The sequence below is a fragment of the Beta vulgaris genome, chromosome 8, assembly GCF_026745355.1.
Source record: "Beta vulgaris subsp. vulgaris cultivar EL10 chromosome 8, EL10.2, whole genome shotgun sequence".
Taxonomy (NCBI): Eukaryota; Viridiplantae; Streptophyta; class Magnoliopsida; order Caryophyllales; family Amaranthaceae; genus Beta; species Beta vulgaris.
Window position 1 is genome coordinate 14807894 of NC_079209.1, and position 20437 is coordinate 14828330.

Consider the following 20437-nt stretch of genomic DNA (forward strand, 5'->3'; position numbering starts at 1 on the left):
ACCTGCAGGTTTTATTTATCTTGATTTTCCTATATATGGTTTTGAATCAAGCTACTCGAGCTTGGTATTTTCAATTAAGCAGTTTCTTGAATCAACAAGGCTTCTTTTGTTGTCAATCGGATACTTTATGTTTATCCTTCGTCGTGACAAATATATTCTTTATCTTCTACTCTATGTCGACGATATTATTGTCACGGGTGACTTGGTTCTTTTAATCATCAGATTCATTTCTCTATTGTCTGTTGAGTTTGCTATGAAAGATTTAGGTGATCTTCACTATTTCTCCCGTGTTCAGGCTCTTTGCATATCCAAAGGTTTATTTCTGTGTCATGATCTTCTTCTCAAATTTTATCTGCACACTGTGAAACCTACTGTTTGCACACCTCTTCCTAGTCGGCTGCTCTCTAGCTTAAAGAAAGTGATCTCTTATCTGATCCTTTTGAGTATCGCAGTATGGTTGGGGCTTTAAAGTACTTGAATATGACAAGACATGATATTAATTATATATGTTATGCATTTAGTTTTCCAATTTATGCATCCCTTTGCACCTCTCACTTGTTGGTTGTTAAGCTTATCTACAGGTACTTGCAGGGTACTTCTGACTATAGTCTCTGGCTTCGCCCCTCTAAGACCATGTCCATCATGATTGCCTATTCTGATACTGATTGGGAAGGTTGTCCACATAGTTGTCACTCCACCACTAGTTATGCCATATTTCTAGGTGGTAATCTCATCTCCTGGCGCTTGAGAAAGCAACCCACTGTCTCCAAGTCTTCCATAAAAGCAGAGTATCGTGTAGTTGCATACACGGTTAATGACACTCTCTCGCTTCGTTCCTTGTTAGCTGAGTTGGGACTTATTATTCATGCTCCTGTCAAGTTGTTTTGTGATAATGCTTCTGCTTCTTATCTTGTTGTAAACCCTTTTCAGCATGATAGTAGTGAGCACATCAAGATTAATTATAATTTTGTTTGGGAGCATGTTGCTTATGGCGATTTAGTTATACGTTATGTCTCTACTAAGTTACAAATTGTTGACATCTTTACTAAAGGTTTGTCTGCTTAGTGTTTTCAGTTTTCGAAGTCCAATTTGTACGTGGTTCCCTCTACACATATTGAGAGGGTGTAATAGAGAATATTAAGAATATTCGTGTAATTGTATTATTGTGCATTATATTACATATATGAGTCTCAGACACCTATATTAAAGTTAAGCCGTATCATTATCTTCATATGTGTTATGCTCCTATATGTAATATGACGAATATAAGGATTAAGATCCTAGAAAGTAGATCACTAGCAACCTATTTATTTGATTTCTTAAGCTCAAAAGTCATCATGCCAGTTTGTTTTGGAAAACTTAAGCCCACTAGCCATGTGACTAATTTTATTAAACCTAAAAATAGTTAAAACACGTTATTAAAATTCACTGTATGTCTGTATTTATCAACACATACTCCTTACCCTGTATTAAGCAAATCATGGTATTCGTGCTCGTTTCAAGAACATATATTATGAGTAATTTTATTTTTCAAAATATACTTTCCAACTTTCCAAAATTTACTATATGGTACCCAATTTTTGCAAAATTCACCATAGACCCTTAATAACTAACAATAGTCAATTGGTTGTCATTAGCCTCTAATTATGTTACTAAACTCTAATTGACCTCTATTTGATCTTTTAATCTTGACTGACTACCAATTAAGCACCACATGTCTCTTTTATCTCCCTTCCTCCATAACTCTCTTCCCCTCTACTTTGGTCATCAATAATGCTAGCAAACAGGCTTGGTATATATGACGAGAAAGAAACAACCCCAAAAATAAGCACATAGCGCTTGCTCTTACAAACTTTCTATCTACACCCTATCTACAACGGTGCACTTTAATTTTGTGGGATACAAGCCTTAATTTTGTATTTAACATTGAATTTTATACTATCAACAACTAACAGTATGTATACTATGAACAGTTGAATGCCAATAAGCATTATTCCTGGTGTTCCAGATGTAATACTTATACACCCCAGCTTGAATAACAACCAAAAGAATTCCTTTTCTTGTTTTGGATCCTATGTAGCTTCTATGGATCCATATCAGCCATTGAAGTAAACTTCTATTTCTTCGTTGTATACCAATCCATTCCAGCACTTTCATCATTACTTGCTTACTGAAATGACATTCAAAGAAGAGATGATTGTGTGATTCATCTTCAGTGTCATAAATAGAGCAACTTTTACCAGTATTAACATTATAATTGTATAATTTCTCTTTATATATCTAATTCGTATTAATGAGTATCTTATTAATATTAAATTTTAAGAATTTTTACTAAAATGTAATTGTATTTAATTATTTATAATTAAAAATGTATACTAACAAATATTCAAGTGAAACTAGAAACATTAATAAGAAATGAAGGGAGTAAGAGGATGAGGGTAGAAAATGGGAGTATCCAGAAGGGATTGAGACTTTGTTCTCCCACCAAAGTTGACTAAGGCTAGGCTTAATTAATCTATAGTAGGCTTCCACGTGAAGTTAGCTTCGTGTTTATGTTGGTATTACTACTAATATAAAAGTAACGTCGAGCCAAAAATGCAATAGTCACAAATCCCATTATGTAATTATAGACAAACACATCCTATTTTCCTATGTCACAGTTGACTTTAATAATCTATATCAGACAGACTATAATCACTATATCTACACTTTTACCATAATTATTTATTCCTGTCTATAGGTAAAATATTTACGTAACATGGAAATTTAACTAGAATATTTTCAATTTTTTTTTACCTGAACATTTGGTGTGGCCTGGGATTTTCTATCTCAGGATAATGCACGAGATAAAGGATGATATGTTGTTTCAGGAACAAATAGATGATAGTCGATAGAGGAAATTATTTAAGCACTTGTAGTTTGACTTTGCTAGCTCTGCTGTAGTGATGGCCACTGGTGCGGGCTGGGCGGGTCGGACCGTGGGCCGTAGCGGGCTGGGCTGAGATTTCACGGCCCAGGACCGGACCGTGAAATTCCTGGGTTGGGTGGGCTGGTCACCGGGCTGAAAAGTCTTGGCCCACACCGGTCTATTACCGGTTTTCACGGTTCGAGAAGCGGTTTTGGCGGTTCGTGGGTCTAGTGGGCTGGATCGGGCTGGCGGGCCGGCATGAGATATTTTTTTTCAAAATTATTTAATCATTGAAATTATTCATTATTGTTATATAAAATCTTTAAAATGAATAAAAAAATATACAATTATTAAAATTAATGAATAATTTCATTATTTTAAAATTTGATTGAATTATAATATATGCAATTTGATTAAAATATATACAATTTGATTAAAATATACACAATTTGGTTCAATAATAACTTGGACTGGGCTGGGCTGGTTCATGGGTTGGGCTGGACCGGTTTCGTGGTCCGGGCTGGGCGGATTTAGTAGCGGGCTTTAGTGGGCTGGGCTCAAGAAATCTGGCCCACGGCCCACCCACCAATTTCACGGTTCGAGCTAGGCTGGACCGAGCAATTTGTGAGCCCGACCCACACGGCCCACGAGGTGGGCTGGGTTGGATGGGCTTGATTGGCCCGCACTGTTGGCCATCTCTACTCTGCTGTTTCATGACCGAATAGATAATAGATGAAATTAATTTCCGGTCACCCTTTCACTTGCAACCTTTAAAAAAGTGTATCCATCATATATGGTACATTTAATTTTTTTTTTTTTTTTACTCATTTGCTCATTTAGAACTCTATCTATTACTATGTGATTATGTTCATTTGGAGATTTGAAATGAAGAATAAGCAAATAAATAGCATTGGATACGGTGTACTATAAACATTCTGCTCAAAAAACCAAACTTAATTTCACACCATCAAATTAAATCTTGTACTTGTGGAAAAAAAATGAGTTATACGTAGGTTGTAGTGATGTGATGGAAAATTAGCAGATTATTAATTATGTCTATGTTTAGAGTTAGTTAAATTTAGATTATATTTGTTTTAATCCCGTAATGTAAGATTATTCTTAGAGCATTATAATAATGTGATAACTATATGCAGAAATAAATAGTGTGATTATCTTATGAATTATGATGGAGTACTTGACAACAACACCTATAACATTGACCTTGAACTACAACATAACACCATTTGATTAGGTTGGGGTTACTACTAATGATCAAGCTAAAGTCTAGCCACGAACAATATATACTGATCCTTTCCATTTATATAAGAGATCAAATTCTTTTATCTAAAAAAACAAACACGTCTGATTATGTCACAGTTGACTTTGATAATTATATTTTATCAAGTTTTACTATACGTTTTATTTACAATCTGATTTGCGTGAACTAGTTCACGTTAACATTAGTGTGCACCAATTCAAAAGCACATATCATTTGTAAACAATTTACTATATTATTCATAAACTTATTATATTATGCAGAAATCCACTATATCATACAGATTATCACTATATCATTTAGAAGTATACTATATCATGCGAAAACTACGTCATTTCTAAATCATCCACTATATAATTCAAAAACCCACTATATAATTCAAAAACCCACTATATCATTCAGAAACATACTACATCATTTCTGAATAACATGTACTCTATGTCATTCAGACACTCACTATATCATTCATAAACTCATTATATCATTTAGACACTCATTATATCATTCAGAAATTACATATTTCTATATATTATACTACACAACCTACATCTTCCTGCATGTTGAAACATTATATTAAAAATTAAATCTTCCATGATATTGCAATATAATATCACTATATGTTTTCCATTGATAAAATCCACTATGTTGTCCATAAATACACTATATCTCTATAAAACTCACCATATGAAGGTAATATCAATTACCAAACCGGTGCACACTAAGTTAGTATGCACCAGGTCCATTTATTTATTTAAACAAAAAGAAATAATAATAAAAACTTAACAATTCACATTTCCAACTTAATTTTTGCTACGTTATTACATAATACTTTCTCTATTTCTTTTTTAATTTATCCACTTCACTTTGGGGGGAGAACCAAGGAGGAAGTCGAAAAATATGATACAGAAACTAAAAAATGGGTTAAAATATTAAAAAGGTATGACATGGGTGGGAAATGAGAATAAAGTAGATGAAATATGTTACCAAGAATGGAAAATATAACAGTACGTAGATTAAGAAGGAATTAACCAAAAAGAAAAGTGTCTAAATTATAAAGAAAAGGAGGGAGTAATAGAATTACAAATAGGTCTCAACAACCCAATAAGGAGGTGGAGAGTTCAGTCCATATAAAAGCCAAAACGAGGTTCTATACTAAAACCAATTCACAATAGTATTAATAGTAGTTCCTCTATCTTATATTATGATACTTTCTTTCCTTTTTCTCTAATGTGGGACGACATACATGTGCATAACATATATAGAGCTCACCATAATTAAGTCCATTTAATTTTAGGATTCCTTACATTGAATTTGGATTTAATTCGTGTTTTGATTTATGCCAAACCAGCAAACCTAGTATTATTCTTTCAAATTTTCCAAAATAATAATGTGATAATGAAATGCAGACACAAATTGCACTATTTGTCTATTTCCTTATGATGGACTACTTGATTGATACTGCTAAAACATTGACCTTGAAGTACAACACTATCTGATAATGATATATTATAGCATACTTTTTCTGATCACTTTGCTGCTCCACTCTGTTAGAACGTGAGAGTATATATGACCAAGTCCTTGTTAAATGGCGTAACGATATAGCAAAAACATATATCCTATTATTTTTATGGAGGCCAAGCCAATCATGATAACAGTTTATTCCACTAATTAAGGTTCAATAATAATTTGTTTTCAATATAAGATAAGAGTGGACTCAATATTTTTGGGCTATATACTTTGTCTATATCAATCATCAAACACTACCATCATTTCATTTGTTCCTAAAAAACATGGCTTTCTGTGCCCTTCAAAACACCCCTTCAATTCTTTTCTTACATGTACTGCTTATTATTCATACAACATATGCTGCAACTAATGATTCAGACACTTCTCAAGATGGTTATATCTATAATCTTTGTCCACACATGGAGGCTGCTGATGCAACGAGGGATTACCAAAACAATCTCAACACTGTTCTATCTTACCTCTCCTCCAATTCCACCACCAAAGACCGGTTCTACAACGCGACTGTTGGGACCGGAGATAGTAAGGTGTACGGGCTGTTTTTCTGTCGTCTTGATATCACTGATGCAATCTGTCAGGAGTGTGTCTCTAAGGCTATTAACGCGTTGACTACTCGATGCCCTGGGAAGAAACAATCGATTGTGTGGTACTTTGATCAATGTGTGGTTCGGTATGCAGATGAGCAGTTTCTTGGTACCATGCTTGAAACTCCTATGATTCCGATGTGGAACAGAGAAAATACTCTTGATATTTGGGATGTTACCAGTAACATGACAGGTGAGAAAGCTAAAAGTTGTTTGGTTCGGACAGGATTTTCATCTGTGAAACCTCCTGAATGCTGATCAATCTCATACCTCGAGTAATGATTTCTTAAAATCTATACTTTGAGCGAACCAAACAACTGCAAGAAAATGATCAATTTTCAATCCATTTCATTCCAATCAATTGAACAGATTTTATGTCTGCTTACTTCATCTTAGAGACTTGTTAATAGTGCAAATCACATCCTTCAATATCCTGAAAAAAACACCCAACAAAGTGTCACGTCATCTGTGTTTTAAGTACCAAAACATTTACTGATTGATACTAATATATCACAGCTGATATTAACTGATGGTTACTCTTGACAGATTTTATGCAAGTTCTGTTGAAAACTCTAGATGATGCAGCAGATAACGCAACAGGCGGATCACCTCACAAGAAGTTTGCGACAAACGAAGGCACCTTTGCTCATAATTTGACGAGCTTTAACACCATCTATACGCTTGCTGAATGTACACCAGATATAACCTTGAGTGAATGCAGACATTGCCTTGGTGTTACAATTGGCAATACATCAGAACTTTGCAATGTAAAGGCAGGTTGCACCGTTATGTGTCCCAACTGTAATTTAAGGTATGACACATACCCTTTCTATGGAGATGCAGTTGCAAATTCTTCAAGGCACTCTCCAATCCCCATTTTTAAAGGTAAACATAACTCGATTAACTCTCTACTTGTTGGAATGAATATATTTTTCGGAATCGCAATTGTCCCATTTATGTTGTTAGGTTTATTAGGATGAAAAACAGTAGCTAGTGGTAAAACATGAAAATCTTTTTCATTTTCTATAGGTTCATGTCACAATTTAGTAACCTAACATATATAATATATTTATAATTATGATGTTCTTTAGAAAATATTTTTCATGGAAACTTAATTTATTGCAAATATTTTCCAGCCTTACGAAACAGAGCCATTTTAGGTATGTTTTAGTCAACCTCTTACTTTTTAGCAAAGCTGTTTGCAGATGGGATATTGGGATATGTTGAAAGTCAATCGTGAATGTAAAATCTTTGTTTAGTTTCTTGTTTGTTTTAAGCTATTTCAAGATTTAGGATCTCTATTTTCCACAATGGATGCGTGAAAACTCAACTTTTTACGGTAGGTCGCTTGATTTAAGAAACTTAAGACAACTTTTCAAGTACTTGATCATGATTATTATTATCAATTATAGTAACAAGTATTTGAAGTGTTGCACTTGCTGGATTAATTGACTAGTGGATACAATTACGTGATTGCTTTTTTGGTTCTAATATTTTGACTTTTAACATTATTTATAGAGTTCGTCTTGCATAGATCTTGTGGACCAAATCCACTTATTCAACATAATGATCCTTTTTGTCCATATAGTAAATTTTTTAAATTTTAAGTTATGCTATACAGTTACTATCTACCATAGTTACTGTTTTTTTAATAGAATCACTCTTTCTCATATTAGTTTTTTTTTTTTTTTGACGGAAAGAAAAGGGATTTCATTAATATTTCGCCAAACGGCACTTACAAGCCATTTCTGAAAAATATAAAATTCTAATAGAAATACATATCACCCTAGAAATGTAAACATCGCAGATTTGACTTAATTTTGCCTTAATAAAAATCTTCATCTGAAGCAATGCAATCTGTGAGTTCGCTCTGATTCGGCATACGATCTGCATATGCGAAAATTTTGGGATGAACGTACTCCAATAGCCTTCCATAATTTTACAGAAGTTGTGAAACCCTAATTCTTCAAAGACCAACACAATCAACATAGTAGAAAAAATCACCATCTAAAAGATGGGAACTTTTATTGAAAGCAAATAAATAGGATTTTTCGGGGCTTACCACTGGTTAAGACACCAGTGGTAGCCCCTAAGAAAAGGATGAAGGAAGAAGAAAAGGAAGAAGGAAGGGTGGAGAAAGTTTTAAAATAATGAAAACCCTAGCCGCGGAGGCTAGGAAGAATCCCTCCCAAGGAAAAACCTAGAGGGAACAAACTCTCTCTAGAAAACTAGAGAGAGAACCCGTCTCGACCACATAACTTCTCATAAATTTGCATTGTCCTTTCTCATATTAGTTTATCATAATGAAATTATCACTTTGTGACATAGTTATTTTTTTTTTCACATAGTCAAACTTTATAATCTATATCTACTCATCTTTTATATCTATTCTTTTTTTTTTAATATAGTGTCGAGACACAATGCTCCATTTTGATGGGCGACCTTTTCTTTTTCATAAATTACATAAATTAGGATTAGGTCCACACCGATTTAGTGTGGACCAAGTCTATATAAGTTTTTTACTTTTTTTTTTTTTTTTTTTTGAGGGGAAATTAGAGTAATGCATTAATCTAAGGACAAAGTGTCCATCAAAACATACGGAGCCACTTCATGCGGACAATGGTTCTCCCAACATTGTTCGACACTAAGGGCACTACTCTAGCAAGATTATGGGCAACAGTATTCCCATCTCTCTTGACATGCACAAAACGAACTGAATTAAAAGCATTACATAAGGAAAAAACATCGCCTAATATATTATCCAAATCGGAATAATAGAGAGTTTCCTTCGACAGCCTGTTAGTCACCACCTGCGAGTCGGATTCAATTAGAACATCGCCTAAACCATGCGCCTTAGCCAATCGAACATCCATGAAGATGGCTTTGCACTCGGCCACAGCAGCCGGCCAAAATGCCCGTGCGACGAACAGCAGCAAACCGCACCTTCCCTTGGGAATCGGGCGCAACCACCCCCAGTCCAATCCAACCTTCCTCGCCGAGATATGCATCTGTGTTGAGTTTGATACTTCCAGCAGGAGGCGCACTCACGCTTCCCACACCTTTCGGCACCCCATAGATACGAGTGGCGTAGGAATTATATTCCTCGCATTGCTTTCCCACACGTTGGACCATAATTGACACAGGCTGGCTTTTACCTTCAAACACCAACTGGTTTCGTGCTCCCCAAATATTCCATGCCAAGAAACCTCCTCTTTGGACCATCTTTGCATCAAGTGAACTCCAGCGCTCCACCATATCACACATCGTCTCGTCCTCCTCACCCCCAATCATAGCTCGGCATCCCATCTCCTCCCACGTCGAGTGCCAGCGCTCACACAAAAACAAGCCATGAAGAACCGTTTTGTCTTCCTTCGAACACCATGGGCATTCGGCATTATCAACCAGGTGGCGATCCCTAAGCACAGCTCTCACTGGCAGTGAACTGGTACAAACTCTCCATAGGAAATGGCGCACTTTCGGGGAAACATCTAAACTCCATAGAATACTCCATGCCTTGTGGAAGTCCTCCAAGTTCCCACCTTTCCCCAACATGTAGGCCGTTTTCACTGAATACAACCCATCTTTTGAGAAGGCCCACGTTAATTCATCCTGCAAAGATCTAGAGCTTAACGGGATAGCTAGGATACAGCGTTGATCTCGCTCTTCGAAGTTCTGTTCTATCACATCCACTTTCCACTCCTTGCTATCACTATTGATTAAATCGCCCACCATCTCCAATCCTTCTACTCTATCACTCAGAATGAAACGGCCCTCTACATCACCTAACCATGGATCTTGCCAGAGTTTTTTACTTATTTATATATTAGCTCAGACTTAAAAATTTAAATTTAAATCTCAATTTTTCACCAGGTACCCCTAAGATTTCTCAATATTCACTTGGTACCCTCGTTTTTTCCAAAATTTACCAGGTACCCCTGTGGTTTTGAAAATTTTTGACGTGACCCTACCATGTACTTTTTGTTAACTATTACCCTAAAAAAACTGAAACTAATTCTACTCTTATTTCATTTTGCTCTCCCTCCACTCCACCCACAACAACGTCAACACCACCACCCCGCTGGCGCCTACTCCTTCAACCTAGAAGCCACCCTCATCCTACTATTTCCATCTCTTCACGTCTTCTTCTTCCTCCATATGTCCCCCATTTATGCACCACAATCAACTCCCCAAGACCCATCATCAGCCGCCCAAAAAACAACACCAACTGCAACAACCCGCGCCCCCTTCGCGGCTAGATGTTGTCCACAACACCAACCCCGCACCTCTGTTTCCTTCCCACTCCCGATCTCCCACTTTTATTTCCTTCGTCCTCCTCATCCACCGCTTTGACTGTTGGGGAAGAGGGATGGTTTACAGGGGTCGAAGAGGGGGTGTTTATGGGCTAGAAGTGGATGGGTGGTTTTTAGGGGTGGGAGAGGGAATGGGTGTTTTCATGGCTTGATGTGGGCTGGTTTACGGGGGTGAGAGGAGGGGGGATTTTCATGGTTGAAGGTAGGGTGGTTTGCGAAGGTGTTATCGTGGCTGGTTGTTTGTGAAGGTGGGAGGAGGGGATGTTTTCGTGTCTGGATGTAGGGAGGTGGGTGGTTTGTGAGGGTGGTAGGAGGGGGGGTTTCTTGGTTGGAGATGGGGTGGTTTGCGGGGGTGGTAGGAGGGGGATTTTCTTGGTTGGAGTTTGGGTGGTTTTCGAGGCTGGGGAAGGAGATAGGCCGGGGAGGTTTTCGAGGTGGTAGTGGCTAGTATGGTGGCATGGCGATGGTTAAGGGTGGCTGCTAGGTGAGAAGGGGTGGGGATTTAGTTAATTATGTTTAAGTAGAGTTAGTTAGGATTAATTAGCTTAGTTAGAGGTTAATTTGGTTGATTTAGTCTCAATGACTAGCGTAGTTGACGGGCGTTAGTCATTAAGGATATTATGATAATTTTTCAAAATCAAAAAGGCAACTGGTGAATTTTGAAAACACAAGGGTAACAGATGAATATAGAAAAACCTCAAAGAGTATATGGTGAACAATTCGTTTAAATCTATATACTTCCTCCATTTCTAAATAAGTGCAACACTTCTTGTTTTCATGTTTGCCAATGCATTATTTTAACCATTAACATCTTCAATTATCAATAAGTAAAAATTAAAAAAAGTTGATATTAAAAAAATTCACATTCAGACGAATCTAACAAGATCCTACATGACTATGTTTTTCCTAAAATGTAAATCACCAAAGCTAATTAAAATTTAAACTGTGAATAGTAAATACTATGCAAATGTTGCACTTATTAAAAAAACGGAGGAAATATATTATTCAATTGTGCAGAAAACAATTGCTAGCTTGCGCCAATCATATGTCATATCATTGTATATGTTGACGGTCATGTAAGCTCCAACATGATATTTATCTTTGTATTTAGATAACCAAAAATATTGTGCATAAGGTTTCCATTTACCATATAACCGAACCTATAGTCCAAATGACCCAGGGCATCAACTTGCCCCCAAATAGTTGTACATAGAAACAAGTTTTAGTATCTAAATTGTTACATTGCTTTCAATATATATCTTAAAATATTATTTTTTGATAATTTATCACTAATATACAATGAAAGTTCTTTGTTAGCAAATGTGCATAACAAAATTTTGTAATTAAAAAGCGGAAAGTAACAAGGTTAAACTACAAATAATTAGTACTAAGGATGTTTTGACCTATTGGTTAAGATTGAGGTACTATGAATGATAGGTCATATGTTCGAATTCCTTATCCTCTTCTTTGAACTTTGTACTGCCTTCGTGGCTCATATGGATAAAAAAAAAAAAACAAACTACAAATAATTACTATTAAAGTTCTTACTAATTATTTGTTGTATGACTTTAATCTAGCTATATGATTCACTTTATAAGATTATAAATGGAAAAAATAAAAGTGTGTTTGGTTCAATATTTTTTTGCTTAAGAAACATAATCAATTACCTATTCCTATTTTTCTTTTATAGTATTTTCACTCTTCAATCCACTATCATTACTCATGAGAGGATCTTATTTGAAACTAGTAGAGACCTGACTCCTCGTTAATTTTTTTTGGCATACTAGATACATGATAGATATGTCGTATTACATGTATATATAAAATCCTGTAACATATTAGTTAAGAATTCAACATTTAATTTTATGTTTAGGCAGCCGAAACTTGGTCCTCTTAATTATTTGGTCCCAAATTCGCCATTGCGGTTTGCGGCATTACTTCATGGTAATAGGATTTCCTTTGCATTTCATGGCTTAAACCAAACGTTCAATAAAAATAACGATTTCTATAATTATTTTCCTTAACTATTTATTTTTATTTCATAACTAACTTGAACCAATGCAAATAATCACAAGGGGCCATTGGCAGGAACTATGACCCGATGGGTATAACCTTGTGGCGTGTTTGGGTCTTTGCTTCTTTGGGGTATTCACTCTGAATTTTGAATCTAGTTTCGCCCCAAATTCATTATTTGTATGTAATGAAAAAGTGAGTTTGGACTTGGTCCAGTTCCTCGTAATTCTTGACATAGTCCAAAAAGTTAAAATCCATATAACGCCAACTAAGTGTCTAAGTTAGCTTATTAAAAGTTAATACTATAACACCCAATTAGTGTAGGATTATTGATTCTGGATTTCAGTTCAGCATATTCAAATAGAAACTTGGTTGCTAAATACTTTATCCCTCTTTTTAGTTTTACCAAATTCTACTTTACATTCTTATTAATGTACAAATTTAAACATGAATATTTTATATTATGTATAAATAAAACTTATAAATAATAAATGAATATTTATAAGATATATCTCGAGATGATTCTATAAAATCTCATATAACTATGCATTTCGTCACATATAAATAATATGAGATGGTCAAAATTAAATATGTATATAATGTGAAAAGTCAAAATGATAAAACTAAAAAAACGGAATCAATATATATCCAGTATATTTTTTTATCGTTCTCACTTGGAATAATCTAGTCAAACTTTGACCATATGTAGTGATTATTATATTGAAAACATATTTATATGTGATCGTATTTGATTCGTCTCATATAATTTAAGAATATTAATTACATATATAAAGGTATTAACTGTAAAAAATGTGCATTAGAGACTATGTAAAATGAAGTAGGTAAGAAAGAAAAAAATGCGAGTACCATCTTTAATTACTTACATTTTATTGTACTAATCTTGAAATTTAACTCCTAAACTTGAATGTCATCCACAATATTTACCAACTATTCTATTTTAGATCCATATTCCACACCTTATAGTGCTTACTAGCTTTTTCTTTACGCTATGCGTACAGTGATATTTTAGGCATAACTATTATTCGGTTTTTAAAAAAATGAAAAATAAAATTATGAAAGTACGTATCTATGTTCACCTTCATTTGCCGAGTAAGAAGTATTTAAATACTTACAAATAGTATCTAAAAATATTTTTAAAGTAACTATAAGTGATAAAATTGCATATTCAAGTAATGAAAAAACTGAATTTCTTTGGGAGTTTGTATTTGTGATTAATTTTGTATATGAGTTGTCTTTGTAATGAAAATGCCATATTTTTTTTTATTGTTTGTGGTATTAATTTTTGGTAAGTTCTTAATTAAGAATTTTTCAAGTTGATAGGATCTAAATTTAATTTGATTGAATCATTTTTATTGGCAAGTTTATGTGATTAATTATATGAGTTGATTGGATTTAATAGAAATTTGGTTGAATTTTTTTCTGATAAATTTGTGTGTATAATGGTTTCAAGTTATGCAAGGATGAATATGTAAATTCAAAGGGGATACCGTTACTCCCTTTAATTTAGATAGTAGAGATATATCATAGATTATATATCAAGGGTTCAAAATTTTGATAGTGCAATTTTCCTTCCCTGAATGCATTTTTCTATATCTTTCTATTCCCCCCAACCCAACCCCAACCCCAACCCCAACCTCCCAAACTTCTTTCTGGGATCTATACCCCTGCTATGAACTGCCGAACCGAAAGAAGGAAAAGACAAAACAACCCTTACAATAGCAATGTGTCAAATCTTTTCTTTGCCTTTTCCGCTACAATTTTCGATTGTGCAAACACACGTTTTAGATGTGCAAATATGCGATTTTTGTTGAGCAAATACATATTTTTGGATGTGGAAATATAATCATCGAATATGTAAGCATAGTTCTTGGATGTGTAAAGGTGACTTTTGGATGTGCAACCATATTTTTATTGGATGTAAAATATAGGTTTTCAATGTGAAAATATACGTGTTGGATGTGTAAAAATTGTTATATACACTTGGTGGGTGAAATCAAGAATAGAAATAAAAAATTAAAGGTTTGTTTAGTACGGAACCGTTTGCCAAATAGCCTTACTTGATTCCGGATTAATGTCTCATAGTGAGATGCTAAAATGACATGTCATAAAATTTTGTTATCAAATCTAAGTCAAAGTGACATTAAAATAGAATCATTGGATACCAAAATCAAAGTAACTATTTCTTGGTACTTAAGTATAAGACACCAAAGTGTAAGTTTGACACCAAATAATTAGATATTGATATCACTTTAACTTAACTTAAATTTCGTAATAATTTTTTATAAAATGTCATTTTAGTATTTCATTATGTGTTACCAATATTTTCTCTGACTTAAAGCATAACAAGTATCTCGAAATAATCAGTTACTCCCTCTACTTTTATTTATTTGCTACATTTTTCAAAAATGATTGTTTTTTTTATTTGCTACATTTCCTTATTAGGAGATTTGACCCACCAAAAAGTAATAGTATTATATTTGTTTTCCCTATTCTCCTACCAAAAAATACTACTTTTTTTTCTTTTCCCACCTTATTTAATGTTAAAGAGGTCAAAAAATACACCCAAAAAAAATGAAATAGACTTCTCTTAAGTTCTTGTATAAACAAGAATGTAGCAAATAAATAAAAGTGGAGGGAGTATTTTTAGTGGCGTCAGAGTATACATGCAATTCCAATCAACAAAGTCAGGCTAAGTTATGAAGATATTCCAGGGATCCGATTATACTAATATTTTATCTGTAATTTTCTCTGAAACAGGAACTCAATCAAACTTTTGGAAGAGGAGACAAACAGTACTTATAGGCGCCATCATTGGTGCAGCTTTGGCAGTGACACTTGTTTTCGCTGCTATAATGTTGGTGTGCAAGAGGAATTCCAAAGAAGCGCATAAAGCTGACGGTGAGAATATAAAATTCTTTCTATCTTTGAAAATCGCCAAATCTATCTATCGGGTTGACAATTCACTATTGACATTTCACTATTAATATAATATTAAAAATATAATAATTATGTTAAGTTGGATTTTATTACCACAATTCTCAACAAGTCTTTATTAATAGTGAATAGTCTACTCGATAGGTAGATAAAGTTCTTTCCTCTATCTTCCTATTAAAAACTAACTTAGATGACGGCACAAACTAATTACGTTTAACGGCTTGTTTGATAAATGAAAATATATAAAGTTAATAAAAATAAATACTAAGTATATATTGATCTATGAGAAATAAGAACTTATTTAGAGACAAGATAATATACATTCCATTATTGTTGAATTGAGTAACTCATAAATAAAAAAGAAAACTCACGATTACATCTCATTATCTCAAGTTGACAATTTCATATCTTAAAACAAAAAACAAATAATTTGAACAAAATAAATTATGATGATTTTTTTTTGGGTATGGTGACTTCTCCCCTTAAAAAAAAGAGTATGGCGACTTCTTTAGTTTCTTGCATGAATATTGATCTTTTCAATGGAATATCAATTGTACGTTTAGTCTTAATCACCATTTTAACTAAAATTTTGACTGTATTTGATAGATCTTAACAAAATGGATACAATATAAATTACAGGTGCTTTTTAGCTCTAATACTACAAGTGTGTATCGATTGAATTGATTTATCGGTATTGCTTTGTTGTTTAAAGTTTTTACTTGGGTTTTAACCAAAAACTAAATAAATAAATGTTTTAGTTTGGTCTTTGTCTCGAAAAATTAGGATTCAGTATTTCTTAGTAAATGAATATCACTAATTAGTTCAAGTTGATTTGTTACACTGCTACAAGTTGTAACTATGACAGAATGTGATGTTTCAGAATTATATTATAATGATGTAAAATCTAATTTCAGACATTAGTAAATAAAATGACCTGAAGCATTGCCTGGACCCAACTAGTTATGATTTTAACATGGTGCTACAACATGAGTTTCAATTTACTGGTTACCTTTTATCCCATATTCTGATCATAATGGTGAATATTACTCTAATATTATGCATGTATTGCACAAAAATATACTATCACAAATTTAGGCATAAATTTATTATCAATATACCACCTATTAAATAAATTGCTAGTAACATTTGAAGTGATTTTTGAAAGATTGATATTATTGGATTATCTTTGAAATGCATGTAATTTAGGCTTATGATCTTTTTGAGTTCAGAGTTAATTTTATAGATAACGAGATAAACATATAAGATGCTAAACTACAATTAAAACGCTTTGCAATTGTTGAATTCCATAAATAAGCACATGTGAGTGTTCCTAATTGGAGAAACAGGAGAGTTTAAAACCAATTTATAAGCTTTGGAGTTACTCTTACTTAGACCAATTGGTTTTTGGATGGAACATCCTAGGGCTTGTAAGTGGCTAAACTCTCCACCTCCTTATTGGGTTACCCATGTCCATTTCATATAATCTAAAAATTAACACGGTATCAAAGCCTGGGATGCGGGTCTAATCTAAACCGGGTCTTTAATCAAGCAATTGGACAAGGGTTTACCTCAACGGGATGTCCAGCCTCTAAGAGAATTATTCTTACTACCTTTTTAGTTAGCTCAAAATTCTAAAGACACTCACATGTGAGGAGGAGTGTTGAATCCCATTGATGACTACATGTGAGTGTCCCACATTGGAGAAAGAGGAAAGACTAAAACCACTACTAGTTTTGGAATTACTCCCCCTATCACCAATTGCTTTTAGGATGAAACCCCATTGGCCTTGTAATTTAAGTGGGCTAAACTCTCCTCCTTCTTATCTGTTTACTCAGGCCCATTTCATATAATTTGAAAATTAGCAGCAATTAAGACCTTCTCATCATATGCACAATCTAACAATTGATTGATTTAAATTGGTATTTCAGACTCGGGCGACATTGAAACGAAAGACTCCTTGAAATATAAGTTCAGCAAAATTAGAACCGCAACTAACAATTTCTCAGAGGACAAAAAGCTTGGTGAAGGTGGATTTGGTGAAGTTTTCATGGTAATGATCATCATGTTCTGAGAAAATTATATATATCATTATCTCATCATTTTTGTGGTTGATGTTCTTGAATTGCTTAGGCATTTTTTAGGATCATCACATGTTGCTATTATTCTATTAACCAGTTGATACACCGGAGTTTAATAGGATAATAAAATATTCCAATTTCTACAGGGGAAGCTTGAAAGTGGACAAGAGATAGCTGTGAAGAGGCTATCAAGGAACTCTAGACAAGGCATTACAGAGTTTAAGACAGAAGTTCTTTTAGTTGCAAGGCTCCAACACAGGAACTTAGTCAAACTCTTAGGATTTTGTGTCTCAAAAAAAGAGAAATTACTTATATACGAGTATTTGCCAAATTTAAGCCTTGACCAGTTTCTGCAGGGTATGATATTTAGATCATTAATCCTTTAATATTTCAAAGCATAGCCTTACTTTTTCCATTCCAACATGCTAAATTGTTTTCATGGCTAGATCCAACCAAATGTGCAACACTAGATTGGGAAACAAGATTCAAGATCATATGCGGAATCGCAAAAGGACTACTATATCTTCATGAAGACTCTCGTCTTAAGATCATACACCGAGATCTTAAATGTAGCAATGTGTTGTTAGATAAGGATATGAATCCAAAAATCTCAGATTTTGGAATGGCAAGGCTTTTTGGTGCAGATGAAACCCAGGGAAATACTAATAAAATTGCTGGAACTTTGTGAGTAATTGGTTTATCTTTTTCCTCAATTATATGAGAATTTCTTGGAAGATTTATTTCTTCATTGTCATATATAACAATTCTTTTCACAACTTTGCGCTTTAGTAAGTTCGAATGCTTACATAATTAACAATGTGATGCAGCGGATATATGGCTCCGGAGTATGTAATAACAGGCCACTACTCGGTCAAATCAGATGTGTATAGTTTCGGAATAATAGTTCTGGAGATTATTAGTGGTCAGAAAAACAAGTTTGTCAGACTAGATAACGAAGACAGAGAATCACTAGTGCACCGCGTAAGTAACCTTTGGCTTGGTTCTTTCATTTCTTTTATAGTTAATCCTTACCTTTTATAACGATCGTGGTTTAAGGTTATTGTTAGAGCTGCAATTCGTATCAGTGGTTGGGTTTGGGTTTTAGTTTCATGTCAAAATCTAGCTAGACTCAAAATACTACCTCTGTTTTTTTAGTTGCAACGATTACACATTTTCTACTCACACTTTATGTCTAATCGTTGCAACTAAAAAAAACAGAGGTGGTATATCATAAGCAGTGAGAAAGATAATTTTATTAGAAAATATGATAAATATATAAAAGTTAAAAAAAAGAATCAAGTTCGGATTGTTCATGTTTAGTTTGAATCGGATTTTGATTTTTCTTAATATTATCTAGTCGTGGTATGAGTAAGTCGTCCTTTTATGGTGGACTCATATATTCATTATTGCAAGCTCGAAATTTTATGCATAGAGTTATTGCGTACCTTAAAATGCATATAAATTTAGCAAGTTAGTTGAGTGGTATAATAATATGAAATGGAATGAGAAAGTACAAAATCCTAACCAATACTCTAAATAATTAATAATTGTTACAGGCATGGAGGCTTTGGAACGAGGAGATTGTGATGGAATTGGTGGATAATGCGATTGGAAAAGATATACTAGACGAAGAAGTGGCAAAATGTATCCATATCGGTTTGTTGTGCATACAAGAAGATGCGGCGAGAAGACCAAGAATGACAACAGTGGTTGCTGCTCTTAATGGTGATTCTATAGTTTTACCTACGCCTACACCACCCCATTTCTTCATTTCTGGTACATGCGGATTGGAGGAATCTGGTGCAGATCAATCTGGCTCAACGTTTTCAGGATCAAGAAATATTACTGTTCTCGATCCTCGGTAATTTTATTGTTCCAGATGAAAGTGACAAATTTCTAAGGTCTGTAATGTAAACTAACTAACTTCCACATACAACATGTTGATGATTTTTGATAGAATTATAGGGTAGAATGTAAAGTATAGACTATTTTTTTTAACAAATTTAATATAAATTGTTTTTATGTCCTTTGTGAAAATATGATAAGCTTAGGGCTTGGCTTATGACTAAGAGAGCTTCTGTACAATATAGGGGATTTAAAGCTTGGAGTTGAGGGGTGTTCTTAGTTTGATAACCTGTACTTTGTTCTACAAGAATGAATGGTTAGCACACTTTCTATTCTAGTTTTTTTGGGCTCCCTTTTGGAACCCGTGGTAAGATGAAATTCATCTGGGCTTTTCTCGCACAAGACAACTCACCCAAAGGCCCAACAAGCCCCAAACACCCCCCCCCCTCCCCCAACAATATCGAAAATTTGCTTCCACCAGGACTTGAACCTTGGTCTCCCACGTGGGAGATAGAAAGCCATACCATTGAACCCAAGAGTCATTGGTACTTTCTATTGTACTTGTGCTACGTATTCTCGTTGGTTTTTATGATTTTACTACTTGTGGGTTATATTGCGTTGTTATAACATTTAATTTTTCACATTTGATAATGCAACTTTAACCATTAGAATCTTGAATCATTTCTAAAAACAATATAATTTGATATGTTTGATAATATACATTAAGACAAATTATATAACATTTATAATACATTGTCTTATTATCGATTTTGATATATGCATGCCTTATATAAGCTTTTGTTACATTTTCTAAAATAGTATATATATAAATTTTAACATTTGGATGTAAGGTAGAATCTTGCTTTTTAAGAGTATTGTAGTGCAAGCCTACTGCAGTATGTAAGACTCTCAGGACTTATGCGAAAGCGAACCATGTAAACAAA

The 20437-nt window shown here is 34.0% G+C and overlaps 1 protein-coding gene across 1 annotated transcript; it reads left to right on the plus strand.

The window, feature by feature from the left end:
• Positions 1-5785: 5785 nt before the first annotated feature.
• LOC104901059 (cysteine-rich receptor-like protein kinase 44) lies at positions 5786-19803 on the plus strand. The gene is made up of 8 exons (XM_010688602.4): positions 5786-6485; positions 6839-7177; positions 15394-15534; positions 17499-17620; positions 17795-18005; positions 18095-18332; positions 18476-18629; positions 19205-19803. Exons 1-8 carry the CDS (start codon positions 5975-5977, stop codon positions 19511-19513), a joined length of 2025 nt encoding a protein of 674 aa, XP_010686904.1. The 5' UTR covers positions 5786-5974; the 3' UTR covers positions 19514-19803.
• Positions 19804-20437: the final 634 nt, after the last annotated feature.

What these genes read in the sequence shown, in the direction of transcription:
- LOC104901059 (XM_010688602.4), top strand. Translation starts at nt 5,975, where the DNA reads ATGGCTTTCTGTGCCCTTCAAAACACCCCTTCAATTCTTTTCTTACAT. An exon ending in GATTTGGTGAAGTTTTCATG is followed by an intron (nt 17,621 to 17,794) that starts GTAATGATCATC and finishes CAATTTCTACAG; the next exon opens with GGGAAGCTTGAAAGTGGACA. An exon ending in AATAAAATTGCTGGAACTTT is followed by an intron (nt 18,333 to 18,475) that starts GTGAGTAATTGG and finishes AATGTGATGCAG; the next exon opens with CGGATATATGGCTCCGGAGT.